A 20,549-nucleotide genomic window follows, 5' to 3' on the forward strand; every position below is an offset into this window, starting at 1 on the left:
GCTCAGATACACATCTATTTATAATATTTATTTTGTTGAAATTATATGGTTTATTAATAAATTATATCAAGTTGAAGTTGAAAATTCAAATTGTTTAGATTTTAATGGATCACTCGATATTTTCATCTATACACAAACAGTTATTTTACGTCGAAATATGGTATGAATCCTAAACGCTCTAAAAAGGCGATTTAAAAATTTAAAAAACCTCTAAAAAGCTTTTGATTGTATGTTTGTTTTTTACGGCTAAAATAACAATAATAAATGCGGATTTTAAGTGGCAGGAATTCCAAGACATGGATTTTGTTACAAATAAAAAAATTGTGGTATTTTATAAGGTTGTATCGCCGTTAATAAAAGAGGATGAATCAATCCCGTCATGGAGAAAGAAATGTATAGAGACGACAACATGTGCTAATGATTGAGTCAAAATATCAGCCGACAATAGTGGAAATATTATGATTTCTGGATTGAGAATTTGTGAGCAATTGCTCAATCACTCAAAAAAATTATTCCTTTGATGATTTTGCCCTTTTTTGGCGTGAAAATTGTTCATTTTTCTAAACGGGTATGAAATAAATAGAGTAAATTATGATATTAGTTGGATTAAAAATAAGCTTTAGATTATTCTTTGATGATAGGTTTCGAGGGAAAATCCACGCTGCAAAAACCATCTCTTTTTGGAGGTAAAACTATGTACGAGTATATGATTCAATTATGTAGGGTTAAGATTACATGATCGGATATGTAGGGGAGACAAATTATGACAACAACCAATAAGAGAAAGGATAAATTCGCCCCAAAATGGAATGTTGAATGACACAGGGGAACATATGGGGAAATTTTGTACATAATCTAATTTATCTCTGAGTGCAGAATACAAAACTGATCTCAGTTTTTCTCTCAGTCATTTGAATTCTGAAATTTAAGGGATAAAAGTACTCTTATCTTGGGACTCTTATCGTTCAGTCATTTTTCACCCTTAAAAAAATCCCCAAATTAAAAGTAGGATTAATAACACTTATGTTAAAGTGTTTTTATTGATTCCCTAGATCTTATTCTGAACTTGTTATATTTCCATTTTTAGGCTGAAAAATGATGAAACCCGACAGTCTTCTTTAGACCCTTATAACTTATTAATAATAAATAGTGATGAAGTGAAATAGTGATAGCTTATATTATAGAAAATATTCAACGTATAATGTAAAAAAAAGATCTACTTAAAAAATAAGCATTTCCGAGGATTTTTCTTAAACTTTAAATTTTTTAAGTGATCCCACTTTTTACGGGTGGTGTACATGCAAATAGTCTACATTGTCATCATGCTTTTTTCCAATTTCATGACATCATGGCCCGTACAAGGAAAATCGAATCAATTGAAAGAAGATATTTCTAACTTGATCATCCATCTCAAGAGATATTCGAATTCGGATTCCAAATTCCACGAGGGACGACTGGTGGAGAATTCGTTGAGGAATACTACCAGACCTCATATAGGAGTAGAGTGGACTCCATTCTTGGGAATTAGATACCAGGATCGAAACAATAAAGTGATCCATTCACAATGGGTAGATAATTTTAATATTTCATAATGGGATCACTTAAAGAATACAAAATGGAACAAAAATCCTTGAGTTACCATGTTAATATTCGATATTATTATTTTTTTATTTTTACATACCGAAAAGGCTTACAATTTACAACACTAGAAATTTTTACGTACTACTGTCAAGAGCAAAATTATAAAAACGAAGGAGCGAAACGCAGCTGTTAGCATCAGCCCCTTTCGGAATTATATATATATGTATTTATATCAGTCCGATCTTTTTTACCATTCCAAGGTCCTAAGGACCTAAAGTCCTAACTTTCTTTTTATTTTCTTCACTCCTAGCTGGTATTGAAGAATATAAAAACTAAGAAAATTGATGGCTTGAATGTATAATAATACTCTTTGAAAGAGGATATGAATTATGATGAAACTTCAGCCACTCAAATGACGTACTTAGTGGTAACTGCAAAATTTAAGCTTTCGTAGTTTCTATAAAAGACCGATAAGGACCGGTTTTATTCGGACTTGACTGATATGACTGCAGTTTTTTAGACCGATCCAACACTAGCCATCAGCTGTTAATGTAGCATCTTGATCAAGGTGTTAGATAATACAGGTCTGTCGTTCACAACTTTTATAATTTGACATAATTTAGACAGCCCATTTTAATGACGTCACATATGTGTGGAAAATGCTAGCCCTTACTTGTATTTTGCTCTAAGATTACAAGGAATCTGACTCAAAATGTAAGATTTTCTACTTGCAAACTGGGCCTGGCACTATATAAAGAAGGATTACACTTTATTTTCATACTATACCCTTGTAGGTATGGAGAAAAAAAAATAGGTGAGCATCTATCCAAGTTTAGGAATATAATACGGTAGATAACTATTACTATTAGTTGTCTTGTAGTTGTAAATTTGAAAAACTGCATCTAATCAGTGTGAATATTTTTCAATTTTCTTTGGATAGGGGGATATACACTATTATTTTAATATTAGGTATAGTTTTATAATTAAAAAAATAATCATTATGGCGAAGAAATCAATTGTATATTTTTTTAAAAGTGGATATTATTTTTTCATAACATGTGAAAAAATAAACTTTTAACTAGATCTTAATTTGTTATTTATGTTGATATAGAATTTGTCTTGCTAACAGAACTGAAGATGATGCAATGAATAAGCCTCTCTCCAGAAAGAGATATATATTTTAGTAAATAATTGAATAATACTCTGGCAATCAAATTTTCTAAAGATTTTATACTCTCATGACCAAAATAAAACTGAATTAATCAATTAGAAGAAGAAAAAAAACATAAGAGTTTCATAAATTGGGAATGTAAATTTTGAAGAATATCATTGATACTTTATTATTTTTTCAAACAATACTAAAACAATTGTATTATTATTATGTTAAATTTTAACTATTGTTTTCAGTAAAAAAAAACTTATAATTATATAGTATGGAAAAACACTAAGCAACACACCTTTATTATCCACTCCTTATATCTTGATATGGAACAATAATGTAAATCCGGTGTGTTTTTTAGCTGGCCCGTTATTTTGTAATTGGTAATATAAAGAAGAATTTTCTTTTCCTTAGCATTTGTCATTATTATTTAATTCCTGAGTAGTGAACATTTTTTGCTAAATATATTTAATTATATTCAAACCCTGATTGAACATTTGTATGTACTCGTAAAACCTAAGAATTTGTTGCAGAATTATAATTGTAAGTTCTTGATACACTCAGAGTAGAATTGGGGATCAAAATAGGATTACAACTGCCTAATTTAGTATACCTCCCCCTTGAAAAATAATTGTCAAGCAACCAAAAAATCAACTTGGGGAAATAAATTTATCCATTTCCATGTACATATTTTGACTGTTTGATGTACAAGAACGGCAACTAAGATGCACTCTATCCTATCACAACCTGACATGATATCAAATTGTAACTACTAAGAGATAGTGTTACCAGTCCTTCAATATTCAGTCCAGTCCAGTCCATTGTTAGGACCGATCCGATCAGTCCTAAGGACCGTTCCTTAAGACTGTCGGTCCTTCAGACTTTAAGTCCGAGAAATGATTTTAAAAAAGAAGAGATAAAGTTGAGTGACGTCATCAACGACCGAACTTTATAAGTTTAAGGATTGATATGTAGGACTGAACTGTACTGGACAGAACTGTAATCTTCAGTCTTAAATAAGGACTGGCACGACACTACCAAGAGGAAGTCGGAATTTCTGTCGAAAAATGCAATATACTCTGGGGTATAATTTTCTTCTGATATAAACTTTGCTTCGAGCTTGGATTTTTCACATCATAATGTTTTCAATCCTAATTTAACATATAAAATCCAATTTAGTTTTTCCAAGACGTGCAGGACATTAAACAGTCCCTTCATCGTACATACAACTAAAACATCTAAGTCCATATATTGTTGTGTTACTCCCTATTTAGGAATATAGACTGCAGTCCCTCCAAGTACAGTCTCAGTACTGTACAGTTCAGTCCTAAAACTTATAAAGTTCGGTCCTTGATGACGTCAATCGACTTTATTTTTTTAATCAATTCTAGTACTGACAGTCTTAAGGACCGATGGGACCGTTCCAAAGAATGGATTGGACAGAACCGAACAAATAAGAACTGATACAACACTATGAATATCAAGTTATAGTTCAGTTAATAACTTTTAAAAAAGTCATGTTATGATGAAATTTTACGAAACATATAACATTAATATTAAAAAAAAGAATCTATTAAGTATTATTTAGATATCAAAATGTTGATACGATGAGGGGGAAACTTTTTATGCTAAAATCCTAGCACACACATTTGTATTTTGAATTCCTTTTAGGAAAATTAATTGGATCAAAGTTCAATCTATAAATAATTATATTAAAACATTCACTAAGATAAACTATTAAGCTAATGTAAGTGAACCACTCCGTACTAAGAGTTAACTTATTTTAAGATCCTAAACGTTCATTTCAACATATTTACTCTTCAGATACAAACCCAACGTATTTTGTAAATTTTTATCAAAAATTGCCACTAAATACCAATCAGGTTAATATTGAATAAACATCTATTAGAATAAAGTATTAAATGCCTATAACTTTCAACAAACAAAATGAATTAGCGTCTATAAATAAATGTGCTATTAGGAAAACTAATATAAAAATCCCGAACATTATGGATTATTTTATTGAAAAATATCAAAGAAGTTCAAGTCCTCAAAAATAACACATCAATTACAATAATTTTTATTAACAAATTATTGATTTAGTATAAAATATTTTGATTTAAACAAGACTAAAACATAGATACATAAGATTTTAAAAGAAATACCAATTAAGCACCTCACTAAACACTAAACTCAGCTTTCCCCTCTAATATAGATTCATAATTTTTCAGCACGGGATCAACTTCATTCTTAATGAATTGCTCCACTTGTTCACAAGCTCGTCCAGTAAATGATTTTTGATCAAGTAACTCATCCATCTTAGATATAATTGGAGAAAAGTAAGAATCTGACTGAATGCGTTGAATCAAATCATTCTCTTTTCCCATAACTTTTACCATCTTTCCAGCTTCCATTGAGTGTTCACGGATTTTTTCGTGGCATACCTGACGATCTCCACCTGCTTTCACCATAGCCATTATTATGTTTTCAGTCGCCATGAAAGGTAACTCTTGCATTATATGTTTTTCGATTACCTTTGGATAGACGACCAAGCCTTCAAAAACATTTTGAGCTGTTTGCAACACAGCATCTGCGCATAGAAATGCTTCAGAAATTGAGATTCTTCTATTAGCGGAATCGTCCAAAGTTCTCTCTAGCCATTGAGTGGAATGTGTGTGACTTGCATTAAATATGAGAGTCATTAAATGACGAGATAATGCACAAATGCGTTCACATCTTGTAGGGTTTCTTTTGTAGGCCATGGCAGAGCTTCCTATCTGAGTCTTCTCAAATGGCTCCTCAATTTCCTTTTCATGAGCCAATAAACGAATATCCGAACATAGCTTATGCATAGTGGATCCCAGTCCACTTATTGCTGAAAGGATGTTCACATCAACTTTTCGTGAGTATGTTTGTCCGGTGACTGGATACACTTCTGAAAACCCAGACATTTTTGCAACCAATTTATCAAGTTGTTGAACTTTTTCCGAGGGGGAATCCTCGAATAATTGCATAAAACTTGCCTAAAGAGTATGAAAAAATTGAAACATTATGTAAAATATTTAAAAATTATCCGTACTTGAGAACCAGTTGCTCCTTTAGTACCCCGAAATTTTAAATCATCTCGAACTCTTTTCAAATTAAGCTCATCCATTAGCAAATCCTGAACCCAGAGACATGTCCGTTTACCAACAGTGGTCAGTTGTGCAGGTTGAAAATGTGTATAACCCATGGTTGGTAGATCCTTATACTCCAAAGCAAAAGTGGATAATCGATTAATACACCTGGCAATCTAAAAAGAGCCGTTAAGTTAACACAACTAATTATAACTGATATTGTTTTTTTATTACTTTGGGCAGAAGAATATCTAAACCGTCTCTAATGGCAAGCAAGTCCGCATTATCAGTTACGAAACATGATGTAGCACCGAGATGAATAATTGCAGCGGCTTCAGGAGGACAAACAGTTCCAAAAGCATGAACATGCGCCATAACATCATGTTTGACCTCTTTTTCGCGTTTCTCCGCAACAGAAAAGTCAATATTATCGATGTTGGATCTCATAGATGCCAAAATCTAAAGGGCATTGCCGTATTTAGACATTAATTTGAGTCTTAATCAATGTGTCAATTGTGAAAAAAACTTAGGCTTGCGTTGATCAATATGAATGCAATCATTTTAGTCTCTTTATAAATATCTATAAAATTAGAAATAAATTGTCAAAATAAGGCAATGATTTCCTTAGGATCCATGGGATGAGATTCTCCTTTGGCGTCTCGGATCAAGAGTCCAACTTCTTTTTCAGCTTCGGCAAGATCACACCAAAGTGTTCTCCATCTTTGAATTTTCTTCACTTCGCCAAAATTCAATCTCATGGCTTCGGAGGCATAACGAGTGCTGAGTGGAGAACGCCATTCCATATAAGGATTTGACAGTGCCATCGTGGGTTAAACGCTAGTGTTCGTTGACGTTGTTGCTGGGAGAAAAACAAACTTTGTACTGAAATTGAAAGGTTGTTTTTTTACAGCAATAGGAGGAAGAAGGGAAGATTCAGCAAATGCATAAAGGAATACTTTGCTATTCTACAAAACAATGAAGGACTATTGAAAATAATGTATGCATATACATGCAATACTTTATCAATTAACCTATTCATCAATATATTTTGTGATTCAAATCTGATGTAAATTATCTGTTAACATTAAATAAATTCCTTTCACTACATAAATACCAGTTGGGACATCCTAATGAGTGCAACAACACTATATTTAGTTGGATAATTTGTAAATTATGCCATTATTAATTAAAAATACCCGGAAAATGATTGATGTACTTATTACGTACTCTCATACAAGATACTTAAGAGTCTCTTAGTACCTTGCTCTCACCAGGATAAATAATATGAAAGTGGGAGGAGTCTAATGAAATACGTCACACACAAAAATATACGTCACATCAGACAAATATAACAATAAAATACGAAATCAAACACAAATCTAGCGTTTTCACGGATGTCATAAATTGCTTTATAATTAATGGAGACGCCATTTTGGGGCTCAAAATTGATATTTTTTACTACATAAAATAGACAACAATCCAATAAACCTTGATAATACTCCATCAAATGACTTTGAGTTAAAAAATAATTAAAACTTTCATTGAATACTACTAGATCCCAATGATAAACACCGATATTAGAATTATATCAAGGTATTATGAACCAAAAATCCCTAAAATGGCTAGATAAGTACCATATTTTACATTTTTTATCGATTAGGGATGAGAATAGTAGGACATTTTCAGAAAAATATCTTATTCTTTCCATTGCAATAGTTAATTATTTTTCTACAGTCTGAACTATATTGTTCAGAAATAATATCTAACAATATGGAAATAATATTAGATAACAATGTAATAAGCAAGGTAACTTAAAATATTAGATTTATATATTTTATTATATTGTATTTCAAACTACCTTAGTAATAAAATATTGTTAATAAATTTTAGGGTAATATATCTAAAAAACAAGGCAATTGAGTGATACGATTTTTATAGACAGTAAGGTTTAAGTCTTCTATTTGTTGGCCCTACTTTGATATCCAATAGCTCATTAGTTTTCTTAATATCAATAAAAAAAGAGGTTTGATTGTTATAAAACTTGGGTGTTTAGTTTAGGCTACCAAAATGACCAATGTCAAAATTGTAACATTTAAATTTTGATATGTATTCTTTTTTAAATAAAACATAGGACATTTTTTCTATAAAAGTGCAATTTGATATAACAATGATATTAAATTTGAATAAGTTATATGGGTTTATGCTTAATTGCTTCTTTCTAAATCCATTTTTCATTTATTTGTTTAAAATACATTTTTGAAACTTCATATCGATGTACAAAATACTCAAGTTCATCCAGCTATGCTGAAAAATCCAGGAAAAACTTGCCAAAAGGGAATTTAAAATTATAAAAAATCACATTTTACCTATTTTTTTGCAAGTACTAAATGTCTTCACACAACACGGAATTTTTATGTAGCCAAAAACCATATTTTTATGATTAAATCAATAAGAAGAAAAATTTTAGAATGCAGTTTCTTCAAATTTTGGAAAATGATCTGATTTTTGCCTTTGATGAGCTTTGATATTATATTGTTTCCAATTTGCCCATAATTTATTATTGTTAAATTATTAAGTCCTAAAATAATCAGTGGGGTTAGCAATAAGTCAATATCAGCAGAGCCAGACATAAAATTGAAGCACATGGCTTTCCAATATGGTAACTTACAATCATTAATAGTTATGTGACTTCAAACATCACAATATGAGCAATTTCATTACATTTTTAACATTTATTCGAAAATTCTTTGAAATGATCAAGATAATTGTTTGGCTAACGAGCTTCTAATAATTTCATAGATACGTTTACATATTATAAATGGGCATTCATTACTAAAATTTGGTATGTGGTATTATTGGTGCATCTTTAAGGCCTCAGAACTGAGCGTTAGATTGAGATACAAAATTTCATTTCTGAGCTCGTCTAATGTCTACATTATTCTTCTTTTAAATTAATTATGAACAGAATGGACAATGGAGTTAAGGAATAAGTAATAACAATACAACAGACAAAAAATAATAAAGTATCTGAAGAGTTGAGACAAAAATTTTATAACCCTCATTAGTTTATCTTTATTTATTGATTAATAAACAATTAACTAATTTTTGTAACAAATGCGTTTTCATAAAAAACAAAGCAACGCTTTCGCCACTTCGGTCAACATAAGGGTGTGTTAATGAGGAGGCTCTGGTGCGAAGTGAATGACCCGCTTGAATGTGATGAGTACGAAGGATGGAAGTTATTAAGAGAATAAAGAAGAGGAAAATAACGAATTTGTATTCAAAATGATTACTTTTAACGGCCAGGTATTTAATGCTCTTAAAACTTATGTAATATAAGTTACAGGAGGACTTGAGGACTGATGTTAACATTTTAGACCCTTTTTAGAGCAGAAGCAAGGATTTATTTTTTAAAGATGTAGGCCCGTAGCTATTTTTATTATGGTGTAATAGCTGATTATTTATGTTCAATTTGTTGAAACATTAAAATTGTAAGAACCAGGATATATTTTATCATTATATAACATCCTGGTTTATTTTTAGGTAAAATAATTTATAAAAGAGTACTATATTACAAATAGAATTATCATTTATTAATCAATTATGAATTATTTGCGGATTGGCGTAAGGCCCACACGTAAATAAATGTACGTGTCTATTCTTGGCTGAAATTATTTGACAAATAAATTTATAAAATAATTTTCTATTAGAATACTAATAGAAGTAATATATAAAAAATAACTTGATTCGTACAACGGGTTCTACTCCCGGGCGTTAATGGGTCAATGACTAAAAGTAACACAGATAAAAAAAGTAGATATATAAACTTAGTTTATAGTCAATAAGGTCATAATTTCCACGTAGTCCAATATACAGAAAAATGCAGAAATGCGTTGATATGCCGTTCATAAATGATATACCATGTCATCGTACCTTTTTTGTTGCGGTACCTATTTGGCATTGATTGACTTTCGTAGCAAATCGTAGAGAACTCAATGTTTCGTTGAAAAATTCTTCTCTGGGTGAAATATTAACAAACATAAGTGTCTTGGAATTTCCACCAAGGGAATTTTGAAGGAGATGAGTTAACTTGGAATTCCTAAATGGAACATGGGATTCCTGAAAAAGATAACATAATAATGGATAACAACTAAATCTCAAGTTTTAATTTGAATGCTAATGACTTACTTTTTGAGCTAGAGCCATGATGACATTACTCAAGTTAGCTAGTGACTTATTTATACTAAGTGTTTCTTTGAGTCTAGCACCCTCCGACCCAGAGTGTTTCAATCTTTCAGAGCCAGCAAGATCCACCAAATTCAGACAACCTTGACAAGCTTCACTCGTTGTTGTATTTGATCCAGTTATTCTTAAAATGAAAACAGAATGCGAGCGAGAACTTCTTTCGTTGCAATTTGTGGCGGCGACAGCACGATTCTTCATTGAAAGCTTCAATAGATTGTTGATTTGTCCTTGGGATGTAACGACTTCAATCTATTTATAATCCCAAATAAATAAGAATAACGAGTATAATAATTTAATCAAACGAATCTAGAAATATCAAAATTGTTCTTAAATCAATCATCATACCTTGGCATTGCTCACATAAATTTCTCCTTTTTTATTCGAGTCCGACATTTTAATTTCGTATTTGAGGTTCTTTTCTGTTGCAAGTAAATCGTGAATCTCTTCATTGTATATTTCAAGAAAACTTGCTTCTAATTTATAAGCCCATCCCTTCATTATAAAAAATAAAATATGTAAGCCTAAGATGTTGCACACCAATGATTAAGATACACTACCTTTCCAACAAGTTGTTTAGTTTCTTCGAATATTTTTTTAATCGTCTTGGGTATCATGCCCTCACAACCAGAAGATTCGCCTCCCTCCATCGTGAATGTTTTACCAGATCCTGTTTGACCGTACGCAAAGACACATACATTATAACCATCGATTGCACTCTGGACTAATTGAGAAATTTCCTCGAACACAACATCTTGAGTTGAATCAGGTCCAAAAACCTTGTCAAACTCAAAATCATAGTTTGTGTTCTTCGCCTTTAAGCCCGTATCATGAGAAGAATCTGAAGATTTGAGTAACTCTAAGGATTTAGAGTCTTCTTTGATGGAAATATGATTGACTTTCCCATTTTGATGTAATACTTCTTCGCCAAGCAAAGGACGAAGACGACAAAAGACGCGAATGTTACCCTATAAAGAATTAGAGTAATTATTTTAAAACATCTACTTTCAATGTTTATGGCAATTACCTTTAACTCTTGTATAAGATTATGCAATTTCCGTCGTTCCGACTCAAAGGCTCGAGCTTTTTCTTCGTAGATTCTAATTTGTTCTTCTTGATCAGAAGACAATTTGGAGAGGCGACTTATTTCGGCTGTACTTTTTTCGTTTTCTAATTCAAAATGTTTAAGTTTGGCGTCCATTCCTGCGGAGGTGGAGGTTAGGGTTGCAACGGTAGACTTCAATCCGCGTAGTTCTTCTCTTTTAGAATCGAGTTCATCCCCAAGACTTTGGATGGATCTCTTTTGCGCATCTATTTTGAATTCAAGATCATTTAACTGGGATTTCAGGCTTTTGATTTCCATATTTTTCTGTTCTTCCATGTTTGAAGCTCTGGATTGTGCTTGACTGAGTTGTTGCATGAGTTGATGTTGATGCTCCTTCATTTGAGAGAGTTCTTCAACGTTCTGATTCACCATGTTTTCCTTTTCCACAACGTTGGACTTGAGTGCCGTGTTCAGATGTTCCAGATGCTCAATGCGATTTGCGTTGTTGGAAGATTTCTTCTCCATGATTTCTAATCTGCTTTTGAGGTCCCATTTCGGAGGTCCCGCTGGTCCTTTGCCTTTCCCCAACTGGGGTTTGTCCGTGGAGCGGAGTGAAGGAGGAGCAACGGGGCGAGCAAAACTGTCCATTTTGGCAGTGTGATTGAAAGAGCGGGCTGCACTCAAAGTGCTGTTGGTCCCTCCAACACCGCGCCTGGAAGGTCCCTTCATGATCATCATGGACTTGCTTTTGGCTTTATTCAAATTCGAAGGCAGTTTCGGGGTGTCCATTGCTAGGAAAATCAAAAAGGGACAAGGGTATGAATACGAATTGAGTGAAAAGGGATTGCACCTGCTGTTCGAGCCCTCTTGGCAGTTCCTTGCTCCAGATCCGTCGTGGTCGACCTCATAATATTACGTTTCTTAGTTGTTTCATTGTTTGAAATGCGGGGAGTGGGAAGAAGACTCGAAACTGGTCGAGCAATTCCAGATGCTTTTGAATCCATTTATTTATAGTTTGTCTTTGAATTAGAGAATGACGTTTGATACCAACTTTAGCAACCGATTTTTGAATTGAATTTTTCCTCCTTTTTCATTTTCTTCTCTTTCCTCCTTCTTTCCGATCTAACAACCTGCCACTCTCTGCCACTATTATATTATTAAAGCTGTTTTAAAGCTTTCTGTACTACTAAAGCTTTAAAAGTACTAGTCACACTGTATATGTTTAAAATATGGAAGTTCGAGCTTTTTTTGTAATTGCTGCCTGCAAAGAATTTTTTATTTTTCATAGCTGTTATCATTATTTTTTTACTCTTGAGGAGAGAACAATAAGCATAAAGTAATAGCTAGTGGAAGAAAGACGAAGAGTAACACTGATGATTTGTTGCGGAGTTATAGAATAGCAGAGATGAAAAAGGATATTTTGAAGTCGTTACCTGATGTTTGTACTTATATTTTATGTACAAAAGCTGTCATGATTTTTGTTTTATTCTTTTTCATTCTCGCAAGGCGTATCTCCATCATAAAGTCAATGGAGTCCTAAAGTTGTCAGGGATGAAGGAAGAACTTATAGGAAAGGATATTAATATTGCCTTAGACGATATTACATTTAAATCTGGACATTAATTATTTTCTCATTAACCCAGAGCATAAGGACTTGGACTCAGAACTAAAAAACACTAGGTGGAATCAAATACAGCTCTGAATATTATAATGAAGAAGCAAAGTAATTAATGATAATTGTGATAAAATAGTTAGATACGAGTATAAAATTAAAAATGTTTCTTAATATTTGGTTTCTTATATTGATTGAATTATCTAAGTTCTATTGATTATAATCTCGACGAAAATGTGTAATGGTCTCATTTATCAGTACATATTTAAGTTGTGCATACAAATTTTCCTATAATAAAGGTCTTATTTATATCATGAATGGATAACATTATCGCTGTTGATTTATTGATCGCATCACTATTTTCATTCATACCACTAAGACTAAATTTAAGAGTTTGGCGTAGTAATCGATCAGCAGAATGAATGAACAAAATTATTACTTCAGAGTTAAGAGTGTTGGTATTTTCAAAGTAAATAGGACAAAGTGTTACTATTCTTTTCAGACCATGAGTGAGACATGGGACATACAAAATCATTAAAAAAATGCTGCTGAAGGTTTTTGACTGATTTTATACAATAAGCTGCACCATCGATTAGTCTCTCACCTCAAAAATCGAAACCAAAAACGTTATTGAGACTTTTGACTTCAATACATGTAATTGTTCTGTTGTCAGCCTTCTTAACATCTTACAAATTTATTAAATAAGGGAAATCGAACAATGACCATACAGAGGACCAATCAACACTGCAGTCATGGATCGTAGTTCTGTTTTAGAGAAGAAGATTAAAATCTCCTACAGTTTTTTCTTAACCATTGACAACACTACTTTACCTTGGGACTCCATTGACTTTGTAATAGCGTGGCGAGAAGAAATGACTTTGCCTGTATAAAGTTCCATAAATTTTACAAAATTTGGATGACTATCAATATGGAGTGGGACATAGAAGGAGACATGTATCTTGTTCATATCAGTTATAAAATTAGAATAATCATGTCTTGATTCAATTATATTCCTTAAATACGGCTTTTCTTATGCTGTTGAGATTCAAATTTTCTAAAGGCTTGTATCCCAAAATAATAAAGGGCACATGACTAAAATCTGAAAGACTTACCATAAATCTTGTCCTTATCTCCTTCATGATCGGCGTAAAGGAGTTAAAATTAACATAACAATTATATAATGAACTTTAATCTTAAAAAAATGAAATACAATTGTTACATTTATTTGTTTTTGTCAAAAGCCTAATATTTTATATAAAACAAGTTAGAATTCTTCATAAGAAAAGTGAGCGATATTGGAATTGTGGGTACAATGAGATCTTATAATAAATCATGGATTACTTCAAGAATAAATACACAGAAAAAATTGAACTACCTATAATAATCGCATTATATTTTATTTTATCTTACATTAAGGAAGACTACAAGCTATAAAATTAACATAAGTTTTATTTTTAAATTGCACATCATTTTTATTAAATTTTAAATCAAATTTCGGTAATATCCTTCACAATTACACATTTAAACAATTTAAGTTTTTTTTGGGGGTCTTGATGATGACTATGTATTTTTTCTATGACGTCCTACATAATATTGAATCCAATTCTTGGCAATAACAATCTTGTACTTAAGAAACTAATATCAAATATGATTTCAATATTTAGAGGATATGGCATTTTAATATTCCGATAATAATATATTAAAGATCCATATCGTCTACTCTTACTATGTTTAAATTGAGAGTATTACCATTTTAGGACACAAATGATCCAGGACTAGATTATTTTCCTCATATTTGAACGTTTGGTAAGTCATTCAACGTTGATGAAAACTAAGTAAGATAATGAATTTATATTATAACCATTCTTGGCTAAACGATATTGTTTGGGAAGTTATGATTATGATATAAGTCCTTGTTGAACTAAGACTAGAGTTTAGGATCGACTTAGAAGTAATTCTTGTCATTTTGTTTTACTTGATACAGAGTACAATTTGTGTTTACTTACTTTCCAACCCTCTCAGACCTCCTCACAACCGATCTTATAGTAGGAATGATAGCGAGACTGCTCTTTTCAAAACATTCTTCAAATTGTCAAGGTTACCACGTTAATTTTCGTTTATTTAGCATACCGGTGGATACCATGATTTCCATCTCTGGTTATAAGTGTAAGTCCCTGTTGTACTCGGAGTAGAATTGAGGATCGATATCGTAGTATTTTCTTCCTAGATACTGTGTGGGATTTGTGTATATTTCCCTAATCTCATAGCTACTTGCCTATCTCCTTCTCCTCCTACCTTGACCTTTAAACTTCCCCCCTCATCACACCTGCTCTGAGCTAATTTAATCAAACGTCATGATAGCTGAACTGCTCTCCTCCCAAAGAATCTTTGAATTGTCAGGTTGGCAACGTTAATTTTCGGGTTCTTTAATATTGTTTACATATAGCCGTTTCATATTATTTCAATCTTTGCCGATGAGCATCACTACTTAAGGTGGGATAACTGCCAAATTATCATAGCTGATATATTTACTTTACAGAATTAAACTTGGAATCTCTATTATTTCATTATGAATAATGTCTTGATCCTATTTTTCGCAATAAAATGTATATAAGAAAATCATTTCAATAGACTGAATTTCTCTGTCCTAATTCTTATAAAATATTACTACTGTTAGATCGTCTTAAAAAACTAAAAAGACTACAGCCCTGCTATTTTTCCCACCTAACATTCTCACAAAATAAAAGTTCCAGGTTCCAACATCGATTATATCAACTTGTTTGTATTAAATTCTCGTGTAGGTACACTTGGGGGGGGCGGTAAGTTGCTTGCTACTTAATGTTTTTAGTAATCACCGGTAGTGAGGCGGGAGTAGTGTATTGCTCAACATGTCGAATAATTAATCAAATCCTTTTTGTTTCTGTACCTATATGACATTGATTGACCTATGTAAAAAATTATAGGCAACTCAGTGGTTCATACCTAGAGGGTGCAGGTAGGTCGAGTACTGTTCTCTCTTTCAATGCCAAGTTGGATGCATTTGCCCACCCCAATCCTCCTCCACTTAGCTAGACTAACAAAACCAACCAAGGAAAATCCAAGGACCCTGCGGGACCTCCGAAATTGGATCTCAAAAGTTGATAAGAAATCATGGAGAATGAACCCTCTAACAACGCCAGTGATTCCTATAAAAAGATAACAGGTATAGAAAATACCTAATGACTAATTTGAATTTGAATGCTAATAAATTACTTACCGAGCTAAAACCATGATAACATTACTAAGTTAGCTATTGACTTATTTATAATTTGTGTTTCTTTGAGTCTAGCTCCCTTTGATCCAAAGTCTTTCAATCTTACAGAGCCAGCAAGATCCACCACATTTAGACAACCTTGTCAAGCTTCACTCGTTATACTATTTGATCCAGTTATTTTAAGAATGAAAACCGAATGTAAGCCAGAGCTTCTTTCGTTGCAGTTGGTGGCGGGGAAGGAATGAGTCTTCATAGAAATCTTCAGTAGATAATTGATTGACCCTTGTGATGTAACGACTTCATTTAATTTAAATCCCAAATAAATAACCTCAATTGGAACATCTTAATAACGCACACAAGTACACCGCTGTGACAAAAGATAAGTTTGACTTAGAAAGTTATTGATGAGAAAAATCTTAACAAGAATAACAAATGCGAATATACGAAGAAAAGAATCACGACCTGGAATCATAACGTCGGAGGTTTCAGTCCTAATCAATAATCAAAAGTAATTGCCTAAAATCATTAAAATTAGCTGTTTAAAAAAATAATATTAACTATAATTATTTATAGGGTAACATTGCGTCTTTTTTCGTCTCTGTCCTTTGTTTAGAATACGTTTTAAAACAAAACGGTCAAGTCAATGACATTTCCATCAAAAAACACTAAACCCTTGGGAGTTTAAGTTTCAAGATTCTCAAGACATATGACTTAAAAGCTAAGACAACTGACTACCAAGGTTTTTGGACCTAATACAAATCAAGGTATTATTATAAAATAAAATTATCTATAAGTCCAGAGTGTGAAGGATGATTATAATGGGTATGTCTTAGCGTATGGCCAAACAGTAACTGGCAACACATTTATAATAGAGGGACAAGAGTCTTTCAGTTGTGAGTGCAGGATACCCAAGATGATAAAAAAATGTTCAAAGAAACTGAAACAACTTTTGAAAAAGTAGTATATCTTAAAATTGACACAGAATAGCTTAAGTTTACTTATTTTTTTTAGTGAAGGAATGGCCATGTAAATTAGAATCAAGTTTTCTCTTCAACGGTCTGAGTCGCATTGTCTTCATTCACCGAAACATTGGACTATTTTTTTAGAATAGCTACTTGTAATGATTAAAGGCAATTACTTTCTAATTATTGAATATGACTGAAACCTCTGACGTTATGATTCAGAGTTGCGATCCTTTTCTTCGTATATTCGCATTTGTTATTCTTATTAAGATTTTTCTCATCAATAACTTTCTAAGTCAAACTTATCTTTTGTCACAGCGGTGTACTTGTGTGCGTTATTAAGATGTTCAAATTGAGGTTATTTATTTGGGGTTTAGATAAAATGAAGTCGTTACATCACAAAGGTTAATCAATTATCTACTGAAGATTTCTATGAAGAATCATTCCGTCCCCGCCACCAACTGCAACGAAAGAAGCTCTGGCTAACATTCAGTTTTCATTCTTAAAATAACTGGATCAAATAGTATAACGAGTGAAGCTTGCCAAGGTTGTCTAAATGTGGTGGATCTTGCTGGCTCTGAAAGGTTGAAAAATTCTGGATCAAAGGATGTTAAACTCAAAGAAACACAAAATATAAATGAGAACTTCGATCATTTGAGTAATGCATCATTGCTTTAGCTCAAAAAGTAATTTATTAGCATTCAAATTACAGATGCAAGTCATTATCTATATCTCTTATCTTTTTCAGGAATCATTAGCGTTATTGGAGGATGATATCGATCCAATTTTGGAGGTACCGCAGGGTCCTTCGATTTTCCCTGGTTGGTTTTCTTAGTCTAGCGAAGTAAGGAAGGAGGATTAGGGAGACCAAATACATCATCCAAAAAATTGAGTTCCTTACTATGAAGGTCAATTAATCCCAAATAGGGCCTGTAACGAAAAGGTTACGATGAATTCTATATCGTTTATCAACACATTTCTTAATCGTTCTGTAAATGTACAGTGTGGAAATTATGTTCTTATTCACCTTGAATTAATTTTATATTTCGACTTTTTTGTATCAGTTACTTTTAGTGATAGCCCCATTCATGTCCGGGTATAGAACCCGTTGAATGAATTAAGTAATTTTTTATGTTACTATATTACAACTTTAATAAATAAATATTTTATAAATTTGTTTGTCAGATAATTCAGGCCATGAATAGGGACGTACATTTGTTTACATGTGGGTGTTATGCCAATCAACAAATAATTATAATTAATAATGGATAAATAAATAATGATTTTATTTATAATAAAGTACGCTATATAAACTATTTTCCATAAATAGAAACCAGGATGTTATATGATGATTAAATATATACGTGGTAGTTACAATTTTTGATGTTTCAACAAATGGCAAATTTATAATTAAATAAACACCAAAATCAAAATAGCTACGATTTTACAACTTATAATTAAAACTATATTTAGGAGCTCTAAAATGCACGTGAAATGTCGACCTTTGTCATCTAGATATGATGTATTCTGTCAAAATAGTACCGGGAATTGTTAATTTAAAAATATTTTTTTATGTTGGCAACTCTCTTTCATTATGAAGCCGAGTATGAGCGCAATTTGTAGAATAATTTGCTTGCAACACCTGGTCAATCTATCCTTGAAAGATCCCAGGTCTACCTTAAAGTACTTTTAGTGTACCTCACTAGTGCTCCACGATTTTTACAACGAACAAAGAGTTGCCATAAATTTTGTTTTGCGAACAAAATTTCATGTGCTGACGCGTTAAAAATGTTAGAAAAATAAACCGTGCATATGAGTAGTACGAAGCGTTCAAGTTTTTTTTTTATATTTGCCGTATGGTGTATCATGAATTCGTTCCAAAGGAACAAACGGTAATCAGGAGAACTATTTGGGCAAACTAAAGCATTTGCATGCAAAAATTTGTCAAAAACGGCCAGAATTATGCAAGAAAAACTCGTGGATTTTACACGACGATAACGCGCCATCGCAGAGAGCCACGACTGTGAGTGAATTCAAAGCCAAACGTGCAATAAATACCATCGATCAACCACCATATTCTTCTGATTTAGCTCGGTGTTACTTTTTTTGTTCCCCAAACATAAATTGCCACTCCGTGGAATCTGTTTTGAGTATTGAATCCATAAAACAAAATTCGTGGAAGGAGCTAAAGGACATACCAAAAAATGCCTATAAATTTTTTTTTCGAGGACTGGAAAAAACGTTGGCATAGTTGTATTGCATCCAATGGAGATTACTTTGATGGGAACAAAATAAATTTTAATGATTTAACGTGAAATTTGCGTTTTAAACTCCCGGTACTTTTTTGACAGAATGTATAAAGGTTAACTTAAATTATACTTAATCAATACAACTCGCATCTGACCAATTAAAGAAACATTTAGAATAAATATCGATTTAAGTTTTTTATAAAGAATCGTACTGTCGTCATTAATAAATTGCAACGAAAGAAGCTCTCACCAACATTCGGTTTTCACACTAAGAAAAACGATCCAATATTATAATCATTGAAGTCTGGCAAAGGTGCCTAAATTTGGTGGATTTTACTGGTTCTGAAAGTCCAAAGAAACAAAAATATTATGGGGATTTTTCTTCCTCCAAACACTTTTGTTTGGTCCATCACTTTATAAATAAAACTACAATTTAAATTATAAACCGTTCTTTTCTTTGTCAGTGGTCAAACTTACAAGAATTGCAAGCCATCAAATACATATTTTCTCATCCGTAGGCCGTTTATCAATTAATTATTATCATAATTTATGATTGCTTATTAAATATAATACCTAACAGAGACGAATTAACGTCAATACCATAAACTTTTAAAGGCCATTCGATCATGATTGAGTTACGTCCAGATTATGATTATCTATCCATGACGATATCAATGAATTTTAATAATATTGTATTACTTTTAATATTACACTATATTATTATATACTAATCTTATAACAACTGTTTCAATTCCAGAACCCAAGAGATAAATAGGGTTTGTATTTCAATCAACTTCTGAATATTTCTATAATCAACAGAGCAGCTCACCATTTCTTGGAATCAATTGGAGAACATAATTATTAAGCGATATTATGTTATGTTTTGTGAATATGTATAATACTTACATGATTAATGCATTTTGTAAAAAAAATTAGATTGTTTACAATAGCATATTTGGCATATTTATTTATTTATAAATAGGAACTCAATCGAAATTTTTGAATTTAATGATCAAAGCTTATTAATTCATTTAGCAGACTTACTTTTGTCTAATAAATTCTTTCTTTTTCTAGCAGAATGATTTTGGCTGTTCATTTCATAAGAAAAATAAATAATTAACAAATTGTACATATTGTACTAGATATTTTATCTAAAAAGTGATTAGATTTGTAATTATTTTGCCGTCATTATCCAAGACAAATTGTCTTCTTTTTTAATTAATGTATTTACAGTAACAGCAAATACATGTCTTGGATTCTTAAATGTAAATAATGTGTTTCTTTTAGTATCTACTATATCGCTATTAAGTGCTTAACTCATTCAGGGCTC

The 20,549-nt window shown here is 31.9% G+C and overlaps 2 protein-coding genes and 2 long non-coding RNA genes across 8 annotated transcripts; 1 reads left to right on the forward strand and 3 right to left on the reverse strand.

Moving 5' to 3' along the window:
• Window positions 1–4,727: 4,727 nt before the first annotated feature.
• On the reverse strand, window positions 4,728–6,989 carry Adsl (adenylosuccinate lyase). 2 transcript variants are annotated; one of them, XM_040723345.2, is made up of 5 exons: window positions 6,971–6,989; window positions 6,480–6,715; window positions 6,091–6,315; window positions 5,820–6,032; window positions 4,728–5,763 (listed from the first exon to the last, which is right to left on the reverse strand). In XM_040723345.2, the coding sequence occupies exons 2-5, from the start codon at window positions 6,678–6,680 to the stop codon at window positions 4,921–4,923; spliced, it is 1,482 nt and encodes a 493-aa protein (XP_040579279.1). In that variant the 5' UTR covers window positions 6,681–6,715; window positions 6,971–6,989; the 3' UTR covers window positions 4,728–4,920. The 2 variants fall into 2 exon arrangements, with proteins under 2 accessions (XP_040579279.1, XP_040579276.1); XM_040723342.2 differs by lacking the exon at window positions 6,971–6,989 and having other exon boundaries at window positions 6,480–6,939.
• A 2,438-nt stretch (window positions 6,990–9,427) lies between these two features.
• Window positions 9,428–12,297, reverse strand: LOC121127915 (carboxy-terminal kinesin 2). Its single transcript, XM_040723493.2, has 6 exons — window positions 11,994–12,297; window positions 11,126–11,934; window positions 10,659–11,066; window positions 10,447–10,593; window positions 10,045–10,350; window positions 9,428–9,975 (listed from the first exon to the last, which is right to left on the reverse strand). Exons 1-6 carry the CDS (start codon window positions 12,145–12,147, stop codon window positions 9,781–9,783), a joined length of 2,019 nt encoding a protein of 672 aa, XP_040579427.1. The 5' UTR covers window positions 12,148–12,297; the 3' UTR covers window positions 9,428–9,780.
• A 1,830-nt stretch (window positions 12,298–14,127) lies between these two features.
• Window positions 14,128–15,569, reverse strand: LOC121127575 (uncharacterized). Its single transcript, XR_005867866.2, has 2 exons — window positions 14,762–15,569; window positions 14,128–14,586 (listed from the first exon to the last, which is right to left on the reverse strand). It is a non-coding gene; the product is annotated as an uncharacterized lncRNA (long non-coding RNA).
• A 21-nt stretch (window positions 15,570–15,590) lies between these two features.
• On the forward strand, window positions 15,591–18,147 carry LOC121127574 (uncharacterized). 4 transcript variants are annotated; one of them, XR_005867865.2, is made up of 6 exons: window positions 15,591–15,957; window positions 16,084–16,516; window positions 16,582–16,772; window positions 16,842–16,965; window positions 17,020–17,656; window positions 17,719–18,147. It is a non-coding gene; the product is annotated as an uncharacterized lncRNA (long non-coding RNA). The 4 variants fall into 4 exon arrangements; XR_011783334.1 differs by having other exon boundaries at window positions 15,592–15,957; window positions 16,582–16,965; window positions 17,020–17,138; window positions 17,289–17,656; XR_005867863.2 differs by having other exon boundaries at window positions 15,592–15,957; window positions 16,582–16,965.
• Window positions 18,148–20,549: the final 2,402 nt, after the last annotated feature.

The sequence above is a fragment of the Lepeophtheirus salmonis genome, chromosome 13 (assembly GCF_016086655.4).
Source record: "Lepeophtheirus salmonis chromosome 13, UVic_Lsal_1.4, whole genome shotgun sequence".
NCBI lineage: Eukaryota > Metazoa > Arthropoda > Copepoda > Siphonostomatoida > Caligidae > Lepeophtheirus > Lepeophtheirus salmonis.